Raw genomic sequence first — 21,728 nt, 5'->3', positions numbered from 1 at the left:
CCAAGACTAAAATAATGCTTTGATGCCTACTCAAATTATACTTAAATAATTCTTAACTCTTTTCTTTAAGAATAAACATTTTAGTTATATTATCCACTGCAAAAATTATATAATACTTAAAACTATATACATACATATGTAGCAAAAATGGTTGTACAATTCAATTTTTCTTCATTTAAAAATATTGATTGTACGAATATGCTACTGCAAAATATAAGATCGTATAAATACAAAAGAATTATCAGTTAAAGATAGAAAAAAAAAAAACACGGGATGAAGTGTATAGGAAAATTAATATTTTTTGATTGATTTTCGTATAAGTGCCAATCTTTGTTTATGCGCTTCCGTAACCGTCGCCCGTTTATACGGGCGTACTTCATCCGTGCCAAAACCAGGGATCCACATATTCCAATTCCTTTCTAAAAAAAAAAGAACAATAATTAATAAATTAATTAAAATTAAACAATAATTAATAAACAAGGGCAGTTAACAGCATTGTATCACATACAGCTACATGTTGGTTAAACAGTTTGAGAAATCTAGTTGTTAGATAACTTCATTGCTGCGTAAATTTTATATTTATTATACATTATAGCTTACCTAAGTGCAATTGCACATCTTTAACTTCCACTGTGTTAGCATGTCGATGCTTGGCTAGCAAACATGCTGCATTCACGGTAGTCTCTACAAAATCATCCGCTAACTGTAATAGCATCTCCTCCACCTCTTCGTCTAATTGTTCGGTGGGATCTACCTCTTTCACAAGATCTTGCAATCTGGTTTTAGTCAGAAACTGAAATTAAGATAGCGTAAAGAATAAGATGGAAAAGAAAAACAAGGATCAATCTGTTTTACACACAGGAAACATACCTGCGGAAAATCGTTGAAGGAACTTTGTTGTTGTTGTTGTTGTTGTTGTTGCGGTTGTTGTTGAGCAGAGGGCTGTTGTACTACTTGCTGTTTCGGTGGTTGCGAAACAAATTGCGTTTGCTGGGATTGCGTCTGAGGCTGTAATATCTGTACGACCGTGTTACCACTTTGTATATTAGGCACATTAGATGTTGCCTGAGTATTAGGACCGATAGATTGTAAACTACCCAGCACAGGTGTCATATCAGACCCCGCGTTGCTAGTCTGAACGAGCGCTGTTTGTTGTGACATCTTCTTTACTTCTATTATTTACTACGTTCCTTTTTATTATTTATTAAGTAAATTCAAATAACTTTAACCTCTGAAACATAGCTGTTTCTTACTGTTAACTGCGCGGGTTTACACAACGAATGTGCGACACAAACACCGAACATATTCCATAAGTGAACGCACGAAACATAATTCTCTAGATTCGCGTCTGAATTATTATATTTTTATCACGTGAGACGGCGCACATATCGTTTAATACAACCATAAACTAAATGTATCAATGACTGTATTTTTATAGTTTGAATTCCCGGGAATATATTCTTTTAGATTTTGGCAATTAATAGCGATATTAACCAATTATGAGAGCCTTATCATCGAAAATGGCTCTGTCTACTTAATTGCTCATTATTGGTTATCTTCTCGTTTTAGTTCGTTAGATTTACAATAGGGGCATATAAGGCGACAAAATTCAAAAGTCCGTGTAACTTTGATTTTCTAACTCGCATTTGGTACTGCACGTTGCAATGTTATTTTTTCTTCGAGATAATTAACGTTAACGCGTGCTTGCTAGATACTTTACATATTATACAGCTCTTAATTGAGACGATTTTTACAAATGGTAACATATTTATTACATTTTTACTTGCTTTTATTGTTAATAAAAAAAACATTGTGTAATTTCACAGGTAGAGTAAAGGTAATATGATTAAAATGATGCACATTTAATGAAAACGCCGAAGACTACATTGAAGTATATACAAAATGAGCTTAATTTAATCGATAATGATAAATGACATCGTAAGAAACATGAATAATCGGATGCTCGTTAGCCGTATATTACTATTTACATGTATACGCAACGTAAAGAGTATACTACTTACGATTTAAGAGGCTGATGTACAACGAAATTTTATTTTCATCCGTACTTCTTCTGTTTGGAAAGACGTATCGGATGTTAAAATAAAAAAATATTCGTGCAGTAATTCCGTTGCGATACATACGATAGGAAACGAACTGTTTTTTTTGTTTTTTTAAACTAATCCTGATGTAAAAACGTTTAAATAATTTGGAAATTTCTTGTCTTCGTAACGGTGATACATCGAAGCACGTACAATTCAGTAATTCGCGGCGTAATAACTTTATCCTATCTATATTCCTAGACAAATATCTCTATCGCGTTTACATATTAATAAACGATAAGTATTAACACGTAACAGTCCTGAAAGCTGTGTTTTCCAGTTCGAAAGTTACAAATCACCATTCTTCTCGTAATTCTCTTATTTCAATTTGTATCACGCTTATCGTAGCTTATACGTATAATCAATATGATTGCTGTTCTCGTGCGAGAGCAGTTTGAAAGTAAATTGTTGAACAATCTATGATTAAAAATATACGTAAACAATACACGGTATGATCTATAGAAAAGACTATCAGTCTTTTCGCAAACATCTGCTCGACGGCAATGCATAATTAGAATTAGGACAAATATCGTTAAGAAACATAAAGCATGATTTAGGAAGTAAAAATATAACAGATCACTTGCCGCGATAACCGGAGGCAAAAATTACATATGCAGTGAGAAAGTAATGTTACGATTATGCAAAAAAAGAAAACAGAAATCATAGACAATGTTCTTTGCATTGCTGAAAATAACTTTCGTTAATAATCGTTCAACATGATATAGATTATACGAAAAGTTTCTAACATGTATATTGATAATAAAGTTTACAACTCTTGAGATAGTAATCTCAGTTATTCAAGGATGTCACCGCGTTTCGTGATTCTTTTAGTATCAATATAAAAGAAAAAAGAATAAAGAATTCGAACAATGATCCGATACTAAACGGAGAAAGCATGTTTCTTTTATAATTTAATTCCTAGAAAGAAAAAGATCATGTTAGAATAAACAAATTTGGACTTGTAACAGGTGGCACGCAAGTCACGCGGAGAAGCGAATTTCCCGATTCGTCCGGTTCATTTACAATGCAAATCACTTTTCTCTATCAATGTTTGAGAAGTGTAAAATATATAAATTTTTGCTATCTTTTACATCTTGTCATATTTATCACCGTGTAGAGCTAGCTAGCGTCTAACCGTTATTTTTTCTTCTTTTATTATATATAATCATTATATCGAGTATAGTATTATAAATATTTTATAAACGGAGCAGTAATGTTTACACTATTTACAGAAGTATTAATCGCGTAATCTGCTTAAAAAAAAAAGAAAAAAAACGGGAAACTAAATACAACGCGAAACACAAACACAGTTGTATTTTTTCCTGCTAACAGTCTCAAACTTTGCATTTCAATTCCTCGCGTTATATTGTACCTATTTGGAATTCAAACTTATTGTAACCGTGTTTGGAGTTCTTTATATAATCGATTATCGAAAATCGTCACAGTATCATCTGTAGAATTTGTCCTATGTATACTTCATTGCGATATGAAGGAAAAAAAAGAAAAGAAAAGAAAAAAAAACGGTAGTTCCAGAAGTAAAAGTATCATGGACCGTACCATGTGGTTTTTTGTAATTTATGAAAAATTCAACTCTCTTTTCTTTGCTATAGATTACGAAATACGTATGTTACACTATCATATCGTAAAATAGCTGGTGTTACGTTACAAATTGTTTGAATATAGTATTAAATATACACAGGTCCTCTCTTTTTTTTTTATTCCTTATTACTCGATTTCTGTCGCTAGAACGTGGCATTTCGTACTTGTATACATATATGTATATATATACCAAGTGTCAAGAAACACTCTAAAGACCTTAAACTTTTTCCCACCCAGTTGCGCGAGAAATAATGTTTAAAAAATTTTCATTTAACGATGCACGTTAACATGCCACATTCCAAAAATAGTATTTGTACTAGTCACAAATCATACACGAGGAGTATTTATAAATGCTCGTTAAACATACTTCACCATGTGCCCGATGATACTGAATGTATTAACAAGAGAATGTATGCAATTATGTCATGTAACGCGATGTAAAGTTAATAAATATGAAACAGCATATCGAACAGGCAGAAGAGATCTACACTGTTAGTAACAACTTTCAAGTTAATATTGGGAAGTATATCTCATTTCGTTCGTAATTTTTCCCTCGAATGTATGAAACTATCGTGAAGTATGGAAACTCCGCACAATGAACGATTGAATTCAAAAAATTCTCTATACGCATGTAGTGACTAAAAAAATTACACGATTACGTATTATCACCGCAACATTTCTTTACAGTAGAATTATTTACGACTAAATTTTTAAACTAAAGCTTAAGAAACTGATATACCTTCTTCTGGAACTATGCTCTCTAATGGTACACTTTCCGCGAATCCACGTGCCACTAGTTCATCGGCAAGCGATATCATCTGCAAGTACCAAATTCGAGAGATAAAGTTAATTAGAACAAAAATTTTATTTTATATTGACGTTTGCTTACCCCGTATTTCTGAATATTGAGATAAAGATTAACATATATATTCGTATTGATGTAGCCTTCAATTTGAGCTTGACCAACAAGTCCAGAACACATAAAAGCAACTACATCATAAGCTTCCTGTTTCCACTCATCTAATATAATATTATATATGGATATAAATTGAGGATATGATTCAAGACTAATGTAGCAAAATGTACGAAATGTAATAATACTATGCTTACCATCCTTCGGTTGAACATTCGCCAGGAATATTTCAATTGCTTGGAACGGTAACGCAAGGTAATCTGACCTAATTTTTTTTATTTCAGCGTTACTGAAGTACCAATAACCCCCGTGGTCGACGAGTCGTACTAAATGTTGTTCTCCGTGAGGATCTGGTTGTTCAATGTATACCCTAACCCACCTGTGGTACCATTTAGCAACTAGGATCATACCTCCTGTAAATTAAGGTACAATTAATTCAGCAACGAATTCGATACTTCTTAGTAATCAATTAATTAATTTATAACTATCTATTTAAGATTTATAACTTACTACTAAGTTCATCTGGGGCTGCAGGTGAGTCTGTCGTATTATACAATTGTGTCATATTGTTTTCTAAAACCCGCAGGAATGGGTATGTAGGGTGTGTAGGAAGCTGTACGAAGAATCGGTTCGGTTTTACTATGTGACACACGACAACGTCGTTGTTCACTCCCTCGACCAAAGACAATTGCATCAACTGAGTAACACACGGAAATAGTTCCGGCGTTTTCATTGGGAATATCGGTTCAAGCGTCACGTGTGGATACTTTTTCTCTGGAAACTTTTGTCGTATCATATCCAAAGCTATGTTGACTCCTTCCGAAGAACCTTGTATGGCACAAATTTTCTGGTCCTTCCAAACGGGATGAGGCTTAATGACTATATGTACTCCGGCCTTGAGTCGAATATTTTGCAAGACGCAACCCTGGCGGCCGATTAATCTTCCAACTAAATTGTCAGGTATGCAAAACTCGTACACGACTGGAAGCGCGTTATCCTTTGTATGGCCTTTGATACTACCTCCTGCAACGGATATTGTACAAGATAAGCGTTAACGATATAAAATTTCTCTAACAAATTAACTTCACCTTTCCCACTGTCGGTACTCCCTTCGCTTCTAGCTTCATCCGTGACGCTGCCCTCTAATACACCAGAAACTGGACTGTGGTTCGCGGAGTCCCTTTCAGACAACGCTTGCGGCGGTGTTTTAGCATTATCTTGGGCCGGAGTGGCAACAGGTAGTTCTTCGTTCTGTAAGTAATTACACTCATTGTTCGTACCATTTTCATCGCTTTTGTTGACAGCTTCTGCGTGGCTACTCTCGCGAACAGTTTTCTGCTCCTCCTCCTCGACAAGGTTCTCGAATATCTTTAACATCTTCTCGTAAGAATCGGCGGCCGCGTCCAAAGAGGAGGCGCTTTTGCTCCTGGCGACCATATCGAAATTGCTTATTTTCGGATTACTGCCCAGTTGTATGTCCATCTTCGACGCGGCGTCCATGTAACTGTACCATGCTTGGTCGTCTATAGGAGGTGTGTCGGAGTGTACCGACATACACTGCGTGCCAGGCTTCCTCTGCGGAATATCCAGACTTTCGCTTCTTTTTCTGGGGCTGCAAACAATCTCCTCTGCCGGTTGGCTGGGCGAACTTAACGCGAACGACTCATCGCCAACGCCGGAGTCGCAAAAGCTGAAACTGGTCTTCGATAAACTCGCTTCTTTCCTTTGATCGATGTGATTTTTCTCGTTACAGTCCGATTTGTCAATTCCACCCGGATCGACTCTGTCCACTCGACGACGTCTGTACCAGAGTAGACCGATTATCAGGGCAAATGCAGGGAAAGTCCACTTTACGACTTGGATATGAGATGCTGACATGGTTTCAATCTACCGTAGATGCTGGCGTTGAGAAACTTTTTATTCTGAAACAGATCGAGTCAGTTATTTTAAGCGGATCTTATACTTTATTTCGTTAATTATTATCGAGGAGACATAGATGCTTTCGACCATTATTCTGGTGGGAAAGTAATTATATATGTATCAAGTGCGAAAGTTTTCGAACAACAGTCTAATTCTGATCACCTGCGTACTGTATGTTTCTATTTTAGTGTTATCTAGTGGCGCAGTACGCGGCAACCTAATGATCGAAAGTTCTGTTCTCTGAACAAGAAGTATCGTGGTTAACAAACGTGGTTAATTACGCGGAAATATTTGTATTATTTAGATTGCAACTAGTATCTACATTGAGTCGTACTTTTTCTATCACCTCATTAGTTTCTATCTCTTTCAGAAAAAAGTGATTTCATCATTCGAACATTTATATCACTCTGTTACGTAGAAGCGGGAGGCTCTGTGTTTTGAAATAAAAGTTACGTTTAAACGTATTTTACAGTAACCGTACAAAGTCGATGAAATTTCATTCTTATTCAGCCTCTCGTCTTACTTGGTTTCCTTTGTTAATTACCGTTTCACAAGCGTGAACTTCCGGCCAGTAGTGTATACTCGTTCGAATAATTTAATTAAGAGTGAAGATATTGTGTACAAACAAATGGCTGGCCGTTTTTTAAATCGAAGGATTTTTATATAAATACCACCGAGTAAGAAGATCCTATTAAAATTCTAAGAGAATCCCATTATAATTAACTTATCGTTAGGGGTGATCAATGAAAAATTGATCTTGACCTTAACATCGATAGAAAACCAAAGATACATGCGACTGTCGTATTTAATATTTCATTAAATTAATTAAACACGCGCTGGCATAAGTAATCTAAGCGCGTGTACGTGGAATTAACAAGTACAACGGGCTTGCAACTAATTGGTAAAACCGTAATCAAATTTAGTTAGTAGTCCGTTACTAAAATCGTAATCGCATGCGTTTATTTATTCATTTAGAAAGTTCATCTGTAAATGGGACCACTTACGAACAAAAATAAATAGCAGGTAACAACAAAGTCGATGCCTTGTTTTGAATAATATTTTAATAGGGAAATTGAGCGTAAAGTGGTTCCGAATCATAAATCTACTTCAACGCGAGCATATTAACAAACAAAGATACGGTATCTGCGAATGATTTACTCGCTCAATATTTATTCATCAGAATTTTCGCCACACCTACGGATAAATATACATTTAATTAGAAGTCGCGGCTCGAGTTCGCGATTCGAAGTGTACTGGGTGGATCAAGAGGCGCGACACATCGTACAGACTGTACTAAAACATATGGTCCGTATCTGAAATGTATTACGCGTTCTGATTTTATCATTTATAACTCGTCGATCTTTCTTTCGACAAGTATCTCCTCCATACGATCCACATCGCGTACCTTAAGCCAACTTGTGTAATATATAATCCCCTCCGCTCACAGATAACATCTGTGATATTCAAAAGTCAATAAATGTATCCAAACAGTTCCCCCACAGGTCAAAGGAAACATCGTTGAGCGGGCTAAAAAGAAAAAAACGTAACGCGAAGTACTTTCGAACTTTCAAAAATAGTTAACCGTTGGCCGGAAATTTAAAAGAGACACGGATGTACACATATGCGACGTCCTGTGTGCCCCTCTCTCTTACGCGAAATGTTTATCGCGCGTCGAACAAATAAAAAAATTTGCATTACTCGTAGACAAATATCGAACGAACAGATAGAATTTAGTCGTATCCAATACACGATCGACAGACGAAATTTCTCTCGCTTTCGAGAAGTCGATTGCGACATGGAATCCGACGCGGTTCCCATGAGGGACACGGCCACGCGTGAGGCGAAACAGTTTTCCAACTTAACTTAAAGGTCGAGTGGAACGTATCGGGTTTATCAATCGTAGGGGACTTACCGGCGTTACGCCCATTATTATACCCATCTGTGATCGTTCGACGCGTGTCACGGGCCCGTTTTTGAATCCGTATGGAAAAATCGGCGAACGCAGGGGGCGGGGGTGAACGGGTCGAAACGGACTGCGGGGAACTAAGTGAAAATCGAGAGTTGTGGAAAGGCGTTCGCGAAAATAATTAAACAAGGAAGAGGTAAAGGCACTCTCGTTAACGAGACTAACGCGGCACTGCGGTTTGCGGAACGATCGCGGCTTTCAACACGTGGATAACTCCCGGAGGAGACCAGTTCGACTGGAACCGCTCCCGATTGCGCAGGCGCCATTACTTTAAGCGGCGTTCACACGATGGATAACAACAGTGATAACGCATCCCTGTGCGGTGGGGATCAGAATACACCTACAGTATCCCCTGCTTGTCGTAAGAGGCGACTAATAGGGGGAAGAAAGAGTTTACGAAGGTGTAGGAAAGAGTAACGAATTTTAGTTAAGAAGAAGAACAATGTATGCAAAGATATTAAATGCAAAGAGTGTGCAAAGCGAAAAGTATGTATGTAGGGAAGTAGAAAAGAAAAAATCCATCTTTTTTTTGTTCCTTCGAGTGGCTAGATCGAACAGGATAATTGTCCGTAACAGTGAAATCAGTGGTTTTAGATATGTATTCGGGTTGGCCTGAGTAGCACGGTGTGTATCGAATATAGAAGAGGGCGTTTCAATTTTAGAAAACGGTTTGTTCGGGAGTAAGTACTGTCGTGGACGCGGTTTAAATTACTAAGGAACTTATCTCGAAGAATAATATCGATAACTTATATGTGGCTATATTTATGATGGATATTATACGCGTCATCAATTGTGTTATTTCTTTAAATATATTTAGGTCTTCACCACTTCAGTTATAAATTTTCAAAATGCTACAAACAGTTTTTTCGAACGACGATACGCGCCCTTTCGGGTAATACGATTTCAGAAAGTTATCGTGAAATCCGCTTTGAAAGTAAAAGGATTAAAATTGTCGATCAAAGCAGGGGATTACGCAACGTTGCATAAAATTATAGGTTTCGATCAGTTGGGTGTTGGTGTAGGATACAATTTCGACGGAACAGGTGATTTCACGCACACATACAAATGTGTACAGCACCGGGTCCAAGGAATTCGCTTTGTTCGTGTTCTATCGTAAAAAATTAATTGCTAACCGCAAACGTTTCTCGATTTATACGCGGCCAGCAAGAAGGAAAGACATACGATAGAAGCGTCTAAATAGTTTCTCTTTTGTTTGATCGGTTTGACGTTTGTACGGAAGAAAAGGAAAAATGGTTGAGCAGTTACGTTCATTCATTTGTACAATAAACTTGTACTATCGCTTCGGATGAGACTGTACTTTCAGTGTCTTATTGATATCGTCGCACAGGTGTACCAACGTTTATATATCGCTGCTCCTTATATACAATATTTATTACTAATTTCTTGGCAATGTTTCGCCGACGTAACGCTAAAAATAGTAAACGTCTCTTAATTTAACGTAACAGCCGGAACACTCTGCTATCGTTCTAAACACATTAAATCGAGACAACTTCTCTTCGATCGTACTTTTTCAATTGCGCTTCCCGTTATCGGAGATCGGAAGAAAGTCAAAGTTGTTCTTCGTTCATTTCTCGCCGACATAAACCGTCATCGTTCTTAACGATAACAAGCGGCGCGTAACGGAGCGATCGAAGGAAAGAAACGGCCTGACAATCGTCACCGAGTATTTTCCATCGGAAGGGCGATTTCAGCGGCCCCTTTTAATCTCTTTCGACACGGAGCTGAGAAGTACGTAAGAAAGGAGATCGGCCAAGGTGAGGCAAGAACACGATTTGAGCTTTTACTTGCGGTACCCGAAACGGAGAAGGGATACAGTACTGGAGCGACAGGGAAGAGAGAGAGAAAAAGGAGCAAGTTAAATTAAAATGAAACCGGTAACCGTTGTCCGATGGAGATCGGGATCGACGTTGAAATCGCTCGAGGAACTGGGTTACGCGCCAACAGAGCTCCTCGTGGGATAAAAATTTTCAGAGAAAGAGACATGCATTCTTTTCTATCGATTTACTGTTTAGATGAACGACCGTCAAACCGAAATCCTACTGCTATCTTGCGTAGCAACGTTATTTTCTTCATGTTCAGAGACTTTTCTTAAATCGTTGAGCATAACGTTGTTTTAAACGATTCCGGGTGATTCGAGTCCCAGTAATTAATTTCGAAGATCGATTATTATCTCGAATACCCGGATACGAAGGTATTTGGATCACGGAAGCTGTATCTAGGTCTCCTTGCCACTTCTCCACGATACAAGCTGTGTTCCCAATCACGGTGCTCGCAAGGTGCTTTCATCGTGACTCGAAAATAATGCATGCAATCGAGCGACGAACACGGTTGATCCGATCCAGCGCAAAAGGATCGATCAGGACTTTACGGTGGGTCAGGTGTCGGTGTATACCTAAACCGATTGCCAATGTTAAGTAATTAGATACAAAGTAGCGATTGCAAGTTTGAGCAACTTGGCGTGGACATTACGGATTAATTAACACGGCTAACCTGAGTTGAACGACACGGTCGATTCGTCGATATCGAAAGCGAACCAAGCAGCGCAGATCGCAATTCGAATAAATCGGTTGATAGAGCCTAATGACGTCAACTGGAATTTGAAAAATTAGAGTAAATAAATAAGATCGCCGGAAGACGACGGTGTATATGTATATACAAGAAACGAGGGTGACCGCGGCGGTTCAACGTGCTCCTGGAATGTCCAACCTGCACACACGCAGAGCGATGAAGTAACCGAGCACGGTAAACGGAATATCAAGAGCTGACGAGGGGACGAGAAAAGGAAGAGGAACTCGTGAGAAGGACACGCAAAAGTGATCCTTGCTCCTCGCCGTGGAACACGTTTTGAAAAGAGACGAACTTCTCAGCACCATCTGTGGAAATTTTGTGAATCAATCGCAGATCGGTTTTGAACGCTTTCGAATTAATCACTTGCATGATACTATTGTTCCTCGACGGGTAATGTCCGTATTCGAGAAGTACATTGAAGATCAAGGACCAAAACGTGGTGCGAGTACATCATCATGCGAGACATCATAATCGCTGCAACATTATGTAAGGGTAATAAGTGATGCTAATTGCTGATACGATGGAAAAATATGCAAGATACCATAGTGCAATTAGTATAATATATGTATGTTTATAATATATGTATGTATGTTTATAATATATGTATGTTTTGCATGTTAGTTTTCATTTATTTTTAATACCTGATGTTCCACGGCAGAAGACCTATCGGTTGTACGTACGTACAGTCCTTATCGTTACAGATTAAGCGTCTTCTGTTTACAGTTACATTCTATTTACATTATAATTGAAGCATTGATAACCACCTCATCCATCGACAGTAAATTGTAAGGAGCCTTTACGAATCAACTTCGTCTACTGTACGAGTGACCTTGCATGTGCGTAGACATATGCGTATTTACAAATCGATGGATCGAAGCCAGTATTATCAATGATGCTTAAAATTATTATTTAAATAACGATGGCTCTTGAACATTTGCGAAAATGTTACATTCAATTTCGCGGCTGTTCAATTTTAATTACCAGCTGGTTATTGAAAACCATCGAAAAGATATCCTCAAATATCGTGGCTCACGTTTCGAGCATTATGCAATACATGGATATAAAATAAAAATGAATTATACGTATTAAGTATTGCCGATTTCGATTTTCACTTTGCCGTAATGTTTTATTCAAAGAGCAGCCGGCGAATATTTTCACCGACGCGATATAGTTTTAACGAGTGAAATTCAGAATAAAACTACGGATGTTAACGTTAAATGGAAAGAAACGATGAAAATGTAATTTATAAATGAGCAAACGTAAATTATTGGACGATAATACGCGTTTCGTCATTATTTTTTTTTGGATCCACTATCAACAAACAAGATAATAGCAAAGTTCAGAGCAATGGAATATTCAACAACCCTCTGATTATCAATTGCCGGTAAAGTATTTCTCGATTAAATATAATTTATTTGCCAATACATTGAAATTTATTTGGCATTATTCTGCGTATCTCCAACAACGCGCCTCGCGTTTTCCAGAAATTTCACGCTCGTAGAGATACATCACGTGATTCTATGGATTTGAATGATTAGACAATGATTCAACTAGTATACGGAAATAACCAATGCTATATTCAGGGCCAACCACGATCGAAAAGTAGATGACGGACAAACCGAACGGTCGTAACATAGAAATAGCACGTAACTAAAAGCGACATCGCGGTATGTTGACCCTTTAAATATCCGTACACACATGGGAGATCGCGTCATCGTGCTGCCGTGTAAAACACCTCACGTGCGAGTTACTCCTCGAAACGATATTTTATCGATAATCGTTAATAAATAAGATAATCGTGGTAACAGAAAAATGCCGGCAGAGACCACAAGTTTTTTCTTCCCAACGATTACAGGCGCCCGATGTAACTTATCAATTCCATGAACAGCGTGCGTAGTTAAATCAACGTATCTTCACACGCATGGCACGATTTCGCTGTTCTACACCGAGGTGTACACAAAAGGTGAATCAGAACGCGGAAAGGGTTAACGAACACGAGACGTTCTATTTCCAGATGTTGTATATCGTCCATTCTTCGAAAACATGCCAATTTCATACTTCGACGTGTATGCATTGATACTTGATCGTGGGAAGGGAACGAAACACCGTTCGACAGACGTTCTCTTAAAAGACGCACAAGAGTGCTGCGGGATTCCCGATACGCGGCACGTGTCACGCGTGTCGCGGTAACTGAATTCGTTCCTTTGCCGAACGATGCACCCATATTGCGGCCAGGCCTAATTTCGCCGAAGAAAAGACTGGGTCGTGTCCGAAGAAAATAATAACCCCAGCTTCCGCCTCTGAATCATGCATCGGGAATCGCTTGTCTGCCGCGCGCAGATCGGATTCCCTTAACTGAACGTTCGCTTCAAACGTCGAGTCAAATCAATTCAGAAGCTGTACAACCTCTCTGCGGCGTTAAGTAAAAGATAACAAACGAAAGCCGCTAGGCGAGACAGGCGAGCACGAGGTCTGTAGAACACGATGGACGTACCTGTGTAATTACTCGTCGATCGGCAACCAATTTCGTCACGATCTTTCGCACTTGATCGACTAACGGCTGCGGTACGATTCCAGGCACAAAGAATATCAACTTCCCGTGGTTTTCGTACAAAACTGCACCACGTAATCTCAATGTTTTTCCCTGCTCGTGAGAGACAATATGGCGGTACAGATTTGGGCGCAGTGTGGTCGGCACGATGTGATCCCATCGCCGTCTACCAGAGAAACGGTGAATTAACCGCGGCGGTAAACCACTTTCGATTTGAAATCGGCGTGAAAAATAAAAATAGAATGTACTTTTGCGGAATTGTTAATGTTGCCGTAGCGTGTTTTTATTAGCATCGCGAAAGGGAAACAGTGGAATATTAAATATAGTGTTCGGTTCGTACGAAAAGGTATTGATTTCTGTTATTTTGGTACGCGTTGCCATCTTACAGCGAAAAGTTCATGTCAGACGATTAATATTATGCTATCGACTAGTCGGTAAGAGGTATCGTGCTTGAGCAGTTGTTGGTAATGTACTTTCGCATTGTATCGTAATGATAAAAATGATGCCTGATGCGTAAGTCCAGCTATCTTTTGGAAGATGGCAGACTAATAGATTTGAAAATCGCAGAACATTTAAACAAGTAGGTAAGCGTGTGAAAAGTAAAAGGAAAGTTTTAAACTTCTTCTTATGGAAGTATCGTAAGGAATATCTTTAAATCAATATCTTAGATAGTTTAAAATGTGATCTGTGAAAATCTTGCAGCAATTAAGGGTTCGACCTAGACATAGAACGAGCAAGACCTTGGCGTTGAAATGCGTGCGCATCGGTAGCCTATTTTAAACGAGCTACGTCCCATGATTCTACGATGCTTCTTACGTATTCAATGGCAATTCCACGGTATTTTATTAGACATTTTACCATAAGGATCGCGCGTCGTGTATCCCGCGACACTTATATGCATAGGCAGAGCGTAAATCCTGGCGAAGAGTGGATCGACTCTCATAAAAATGTAAATGACAATAGGACGGCATGCTTTGTATTCTACATAATATCGAGAACGGTGCCCCATAACGTATAACGCAAATGGAGTAGTTATTTCGACGAAGATCGTGTCTGTAAGGGAATCTAACGTTGATTCTCCGTACGGTCGTGCATGCATACTATATGATAAATTTAGTATCCAATCTTCCAAGCTTAAACAAATCGGGGCGCATCGTCACCGCCGCTTTAGATTTCGCGAAAGCTGTCCATTTTGAAAACTTCGACTAGAAACAGGCCCTATTCGTCGAGCCAAGATTCTGTTAGTCGATTTCTAATAAATGCTCTCCTGGAACAGGATAAATCGCTTGAAAAATACCGGATAGTAAACAACTTCTGTTGAAACGCAATATCAACGGGGACAGGTTCGAAAAAACGACTGCAAGAGATCACCCGGAATGAAAAGGTCTTCAGATAATCAATGAGATGGTTTGATCTGGATGCGCGGCGTCGGGACGCAAGGTTACAGCGGTCGTCGGGTCAGCAACACCACGGCCGCTCTCCTCTCACTCTCTTCGCCCCTTCCCAACCTCACCCAGTCCTGTTTCTCTCCCTACGTTCTCTTGCCCTTCCTTCCTTCCTTCCTATCGTTCCCCCTCTTGCAGTTTCGCCAGCCAGGAGCCCTACCACCCGGTCTATCTCTCACTTTCTTGTACGCGTCTACCTATATTTTATTAAGAAAGACGAAGGAAATAAAAAAATCTTACGACCAGAGTCCTCGCTTATCAAACTGCAAAGACAGATATCTACTTTTAACGCGATCAATCCTTGTCAGAAGGAAATTGTACGAATAAATTACAAGGAGATTTTTTCTTGTGGATCATCGTATCAACATCTCACTTTTAAACTGATCTCAAGAACTCATAATTCTACTGCAAATCGTTAACAGTTATTAGCAACTTACAATTGGGTTGTCTTCTTACATTTTTGCACGGTGATCAGACGTTTTCATTTCACTCGATGGTTAAGAAACATTTGAAATGCTGATTATCCCTGTCGCTTATGTTAAAACGACGTGTTCGAGGGATTAGTGAGACCGATAAGTGGATTCGAAGCGTAGGGGAATCACCGGGGGACGCGTCGTCTGCCTCCCCTAGCGACGAATATTTTCCTGTCACTCTAAACTGGGTTTCCTCAACTCCTATTCATATTTCCGTAGTCACAGTGCGCGAATCTGACTGAAATTCGAACATCCACAGTTTCAAACGAGAAAAGAAAAACGAAACTTTCGGTAGAAAGAATTTTCCTATGGCCGAGGACTCGTGGCCACGAGAGCTTGATTCAGAATTAGCAATACGATCGTACGTTTGCGTTCGACCTTGAGTACCGTTTGAATTTTCGATCAGAGCCGTTCGTTTGATTATTGCTGGCTCGCTGGTGCATTTAACCCTTCGATTGTTATCCAATGCGGTAGTCGAGCTGCTTGCAAATAACGTAGTGGAGGGGGTGTCTGGGTCACCCCCTTTCATGTTAGTCTGTCTGGCTGGCTGGCTGGCTACCTTGCTGGGGTTCGCAACCCCAGCTTTTCCAGTGGCGTTGTACAGTCTGCGACACCGAGGCACACCGATTGTTTACATCCAGCCCACGTGTATCAATCGGGCTATTGATTAAACAACTGTAATGGCTAATTACGCGAGCCCGGCTCGAGCTGAGTCCCTTTACTGCCACCGGTTATGCGTTCGGATTAATTATGCGTCGGTTACACGTTTCAGAGAATGCTTTTCGAAATAATTCGACAAGTGGACCGTCGATAATCACCAGAGTCACAATAACCCTTTCAACGTACATAGAAGTTACGTGAATCGTGCGTACACTTTATAGAAGTGTATACAGGCATATGAATAATAGAATTTTAATAATTTAAGTTAGAAATTAATCGGTCTACAAATTGAAACAGCCACCCATCTCTCTAATAAAACGACCGCCCATTAATCTCAATTAACGGAGAATCCCAGCGTTTCGATGGGTGATCCTCCCGCTTGCACTAGTTGGATTCCTCGATATTTACCACTGCACGTACCTTCGCTCTACTTTCTCCGATAATCCAGCGACCAAGAACGAAAAGAAGATGCGATTATACGCCGTTCGCGCGAATCGTACGGGAAACACGAGGGTGGTCAAATGAGATGATCACTCGACAAACCCTCCCTTTCTCGCAAATTTTCGCTTTTTTCTCTTTCTTCCGATTCATTTTCCCATCGCGGCTGAATGCATCGTATTGCGTTTATCGCGCGTGGGTGGTGCAACGCATTATCAAGCAGACAGGGTTTTGCACCCCGTACCATTGACGGTGGCTAGGGTTCCAGAAGCAGCTACAGCCATGGTGGAGGGAGACCCGTCTGCTGGAGGGGGTGTCTGGGGCAATCCCCTCCAGTCTGGGGGTTCCCAAACCCGAACGCATTTCCCGGGGTTCGCAAATCTCTCACGCGTTCGCGTCCCGGATGGAACTTCGTCACCCATGGCACAGTTTCGACGATGGCTTGCCTTCGATTCGAATTAAATCCATCGGACGGAAGAATGACAAAGTGGCGCAATTTAAGTAGAGCTATAAAATAGTGGTACTACTTTATAGCTTTTTTTAAATACATATGCAGTTGCGCTGTTTCGAACTGCCAGGCGCAGTTGTTAAAACTGTAAAGAAAAGCAAAGAGTGTGCAATAGAAAACAGGGATATTGATCAGTTTAGTCAGGATTCTCCGTATGCACTTGAAACGAGGAAAAGGAGCATGATTCATTTTAAAAAGCGAACGCGTGGACGTCGGAGGTGGCTGGATTCCAGGTTCAAGAGGAGTCCGGATGTTCCGGTGAGCGCATACCGATCGATACGTGGAATTCGTTGACATTGATCCAGCGAATCCGTCGTATAGCTATCGGTGAGTCACCGTGGCTCAGTGCCCTTCAGCTAGCTCTGCACGTTTCCTAAACTGGATGACTCCGACGCGACGTGTACGTACTACGTGCCATCGTGGTCGAGCAAGAATTTGTTCCTTCCTTTTTTTTTACACGCCCGCGACTTCCCATCTGATAATTTCAAATTCTGCGCGTTTACTCGCAGACGAAATCTGATTTCGAAACTGAATTATTTATCGAGCCGACTGCAATTAAAAATTCAAATGCTTAACAGATAGAATCGACGGAAAAGTGAGCAACACTTTCACTGTTCTTCCTATTAAAAAGAAAAACGTATAAAACTTATAGATTTCTTTTTCGTTCGTACCAAGGATGATGCTAACGATATCCGTGTGCTTTGAAACGACGGACTCTACACCAGAAGCTCTCACAGTGAATTTGCAATCTTACATTTCTATATATCCCATCGAATCCCATAGATCCGTAAGATCGATCGTACAACCAGCAGACTTCTTCATTAACAGTCGTTACGGATTAACAGGGACTTTCATGGGTATATATATCTTTTCGCAGACCCCCGTCCCGCTCGCCGGACGACTAAACAAACGGGGTGACGGGAGAGAAGAAAAAAGAAAAAAAAAAAAGAGAAAAAAGAGAGATCGATGGCTGACGAGTGGTAAAACGCGGCGAAAATGAGCCGGGGAGCATAAAAGTGGCACAATTGGTTCAGTGGGGCGGTGCCCCAGCGGCCTTGGCTCGGGACACTGAACTCTGTGGCCATGCGAAACGCGCCGCACGCGGTGCCCCATGCACTTCTCCGGTTCACCTCCCCTCGCAGCCCCCCTCGCCGTCTGTTCTGCACCTCGAACGCGTTGCACCCGTTTCGCACATATGCAACGTCCACTCCCAGTCGTTTCGCTCGGGAGTAGACCCCGCGAGGCCGGCAGCCGGCCACGCACGATGCCTGCACGACGCGCCTGGCTGCGTGTGGAATAGTACGCGCGCGTGCGCACCCATTGGGCACAAACTCGGGTCTAGGTTAGGCTGCACCGATGTATTCTTGTTGTCGCGAATAGGCGCAAGCTGTTCTCCGGGAACGAGGGATCGCAACAGGAATGGTGAACGCGTACCGCGACGATTCGTAGGATTGGTAGGATTAAACGATGTATTTAGGGTGTTTCGATCGATTACTTTAGTCATGTCGGATTATTAATTTCCTTTTTCGTTATTGTAGCGATTTATGCGAATCATTTAGGGGAAACTGGAACGATTGCCTCGAGTCGTTAGAGGGGTATCGAAAGCTCGCAATAGAAGAGCACACTGGGCGTCCGGAGTCATTGGGAACGGGGGAGAGGATACAGAAACGAAGCGAGAGGACAAGTTAGCGAGCTAGCCGCACGGAGAGCGTTCACCCTGACCGGTGCGTCGGCCCTTCGCACAGCGTTTCTCAAACCTAAGCAATATCCTGCATTTTGTCAGCGTGGCCCTTAGGGAGAACGTTCGAGGGGTGTTAGAAAGGAGTCGAACTTCGGATTTATATCAATAGGAAGTATCGACATATGCTACGATAGGGTTGAAAGTTTCCGAGCGTCGAAAATTGACTTTCGATGAGTCGATTGGTCTATATCTTTTAAATGTATATATTTATCTATATATTTTTTTATCTGATAACGTGTATGTAGTGGACGTTTAATGTCCAGGCTAAATAATTCAACAATTTTATCGTCGCGAGATTACGCGGAGAGATTCAGCCGAAACGTTTACGCGAAATCGCTCACGTACGCCACCCTCGGAGGGCAGGCGCGTTTTCGCGGTGGTCTTTTTGCCATTTCATCGAACTCTAAAGAATTCGAAAGCCGAAGGACAGCCGCGTGGACAAAAACGAGCGCGAGCATCCTTTTCGAACGTATTGACACGCGCGTCATACGAGGGAGCGTGCATTCTTGGTCCCGCATTCCGTGCTCTAGAATCAGATGGAAGAAGAAGTTGGCGTAGGGTGTATCGATTTTACGGTCGGCTCATTTGTCGGATCATCGTGTATCGACTTCGTTCTCGAGATTGGGTCGATTCTTTGGATAAGTTGTACCATTCGATCATCGCACGGATCGCAGCGTTCAACGAAACCTTTGAGCTAACGAGGCTGATGCGTTCTACGCGAATACACGTGGTGACGCGTACGTGTCGCGATTTCCGCGCTGACAGACGGGAGCGCGAGCCCTTGGATAGGCTAACGTCGAAGAGAAAGAACGGGGAGCTCGGGCGAGAACCAAAAACCGAAGGCAACCAAAGTCCGCGGCGAGGCTTGCTCGCAGCTGTTCGCGTCATAGCGGCGCGTGTTCGCGCGGCATTGGCCATTGCACTCGGCGCTTCTCTCGAGGGCGGTCTCCCGGGTTGATACACGCGGAATGCAGCCGAACCCGGCCGAGGATGCACGAGGCTGCGCCTCGCAGCTGCAACGGTCATCGGGTTCGATGCACTCGCGCGCGCGAGTGCATGCACGATTCTGCACGAATGACTCAGCCAAGCGGCCGCACCACGGATACGACCTTGACCCGGCTGCACGTAGGCGCATCGCACCTTGGCGGAGCCCGCGTGCCCGAAAAGGTGCTCGTCGAAATTCAAATTCGAATTCTTTCTCTTTCTCTCTCTATCTCTCTCTGTCTCTGTGTCCCTCGACTCTTTCTCTTTTATTCGCTTTTTTTCTGCTTCTCGGAAGGATCGACACGAGAGGAGGATGCCCGAGGATGTTGTAAATGGTTGCGATGCGGTTGTGTAATGAATTACAGCGGTCTGGGATGTGGTTCTGGCCGAGCTTTAATCTTTCGTCGAATCTGTATTTGTTGTATCACGTGAAGCGAAACTATTGGAGGATGATCGACGTTTAAATAAAAATTATCCTTTTTTTTTCTGGCCTCTTCAAGGTTGCAGTATATTAAGTCGCGTATGCGGTACAGGAATTACGTATTCAAGCGTCGCGCGTTGATTCTCATGGAACTATTATCTTGTTGTTCTTGCTAATCTCGTTATTTACTGCACTACTTTTTTATATCCTCAAGGCCCCGTCTGCCGCTTCCTTCGAGGTTATTGCGCGAGTCCCAGAGTTCGTTGTAACCAATGCCATACCGAGCAAGTGGTATCAGCATTTTTTTTTTGCCCCCCCTTTTTCATAACCGCGTTATCGCGAAAAAAATGCCGATAGACGATCCGAAAGTAGACGCGTACACTTGCCGGATAACGCGAGAACAATGGTAATATTCGTGGTGATCGACCATGGGCAAGTGTGTGGAGAGCAGAGTTTGAAACGAGCGCATTGTTAGACGCGCCGCGGATGCAGTTACGATAATTGATAGATACGCTTCTAACATCCTTTATCGTTTATCGTAATTTTAATTACACGCGGTTGATTTCGTCTTGTCGTAGAGTGAATAAGTCGTTAAACGGGCGATGGTATTTGTTTGTCATAAGTCGTGTGGAAAGCTGGTTGGTCATTTCGCGGATTCTTTTCTGTGAATGAAATCGAAACGCGTTCGAAATCGTACTTTATATTTCACGTTCTGATATTTCGTTTGCAATCGTTTCGCGTGGTTGTTGGTAGAAAAAGCCCGGGCGCGGACCGTTTTCCTTTTTCCTTCGTTTCGACGCGTTCGTTCACTTTCGAAGTACGTACAAAAAACGATAACTGCGATTTCTAATTGTTTAACGGTTCAAATCGAGTGAAAGTATTCGTTTTACAAGATTCTTACTCCCGCGGATCTCACGCGAGATTAAAATTACACATTTCACTTTTAATCTCGTTTTCTATCCGCTTCGACTATGATAAGATGCAAAGATATTAAAAAAATCGTTGGAACGTGGCTAAAAATATATTAGAAAATGTACAAGGTAGCTTATGAAAAAGAGAATGAACAAGCATTAACTGTTTGTAAGAATATTTCAACAGTAATTCTCAATTCGAGGGTTGTGATCCTCAAGGGAGTTGTCGCTGCTATTAGGATATAGCAAGAGGGGGTTGCGACTCAAAAGGGAAGAGAAACTACGTTAGAATATAAAACAAAGGCTTTAAAATGCAGAAACTTCGACTAAAATTTTCCTAATTTCTTCATTCATCAGACGTACATTAATTTTCCATAGCTAAAGCCTGTTACTTAATCTATCTCACGAGCGTGCCCTAAAAACTAACGATCATTGCGTCACGGAACGTTGAATCCCCATCTTTTCAGACAAACAAAAGGGATGAACATCCCTTCGCAAAAAAATAGAAAA

General features: G+C 41.1%; 2 protein-coding genes across 3 annotated transcripts; both read right to left on the bottom strand.

Moving 5' to 3' along the window:
* Nucleotides 1–274: 274 nt before the first annotated feature.
* On the bottom strand, nt 275–1,316 carry Taf12 (TATA-box binding protein associated factor 12). The gene is made up of 3 exons (XM_076909564.1): nt 871–1,316; nt 601–793; nt 275–419 (listed from the first exon to the last, which is right to left on the bottom strand). Exons 1-3 carry the CDS (start codon nt 1,159–1,161, stop codon nt 292–294), a joined length of 612 nt encoding a protein of 203 aa, XP_076765679.1. The 5' UTR covers nt 1,162–1,316; the 3' UTR covers nt 275–291.
* A 1,104-nt stretch (nt 1,317–2,420) lies between these two features.
* Nucleotides 2,421–13,722, bottom strand: Spoon (A-kinase anchor protein spoonbill). Of its 2 annotated transcripts, none has more exons than XM_076910259.1 (6): nt 13,581–13,722; nt 5,700–6,533; nt 5,122–5,634; nt 4,809–5,024; nt 4,588–4,718; nt 2,421–4,516 (listed from the first exon to the last, which is right to left on the bottom strand). In XM_076910259.1, exons 2-6 carry the CDS (start codon nt 6,487–6,489, stop codon nt 4,421–4,423), a joined length of 1,746 nt encoding a protein of 581 aa, XP_076766374.1. In that variant the 5' UTR covers nt 6,490–6,533; nt 13,581–13,722; the 3' UTR covers nt 2,421–4,420. The 2 variants fall into 2 exon arrangements, with proteins under 2 accessions (XP_076766374.1, XP_076766446.1); XM_076910331.1 differs by lacking the exon at nt 13,581–13,722 and adding an exon at nt 8,444–8,518.
* Nucleotides 13,723–21,728: the final 8,006 nt, after the last annotated feature.

Source organism: Xylocopa sonorina, chromosome 1 (genome assembly GCF_050948175.1).
Source record: "Xylocopa sonorina isolate GNS202 chromosome 1, iyXylSono1_principal, whole genome shotgun sequence".
NCBI lineage: Eukaryota > Metazoa > Arthropoda > Insecta > Hymenoptera > Apidae > Xylocopa > Xylocopa sonorina.
The sequence above is the reverse complement of the archived record's forward strand: the minus strand, read 5'-3'. Positions and strand labels throughout refer to the sequence as shown.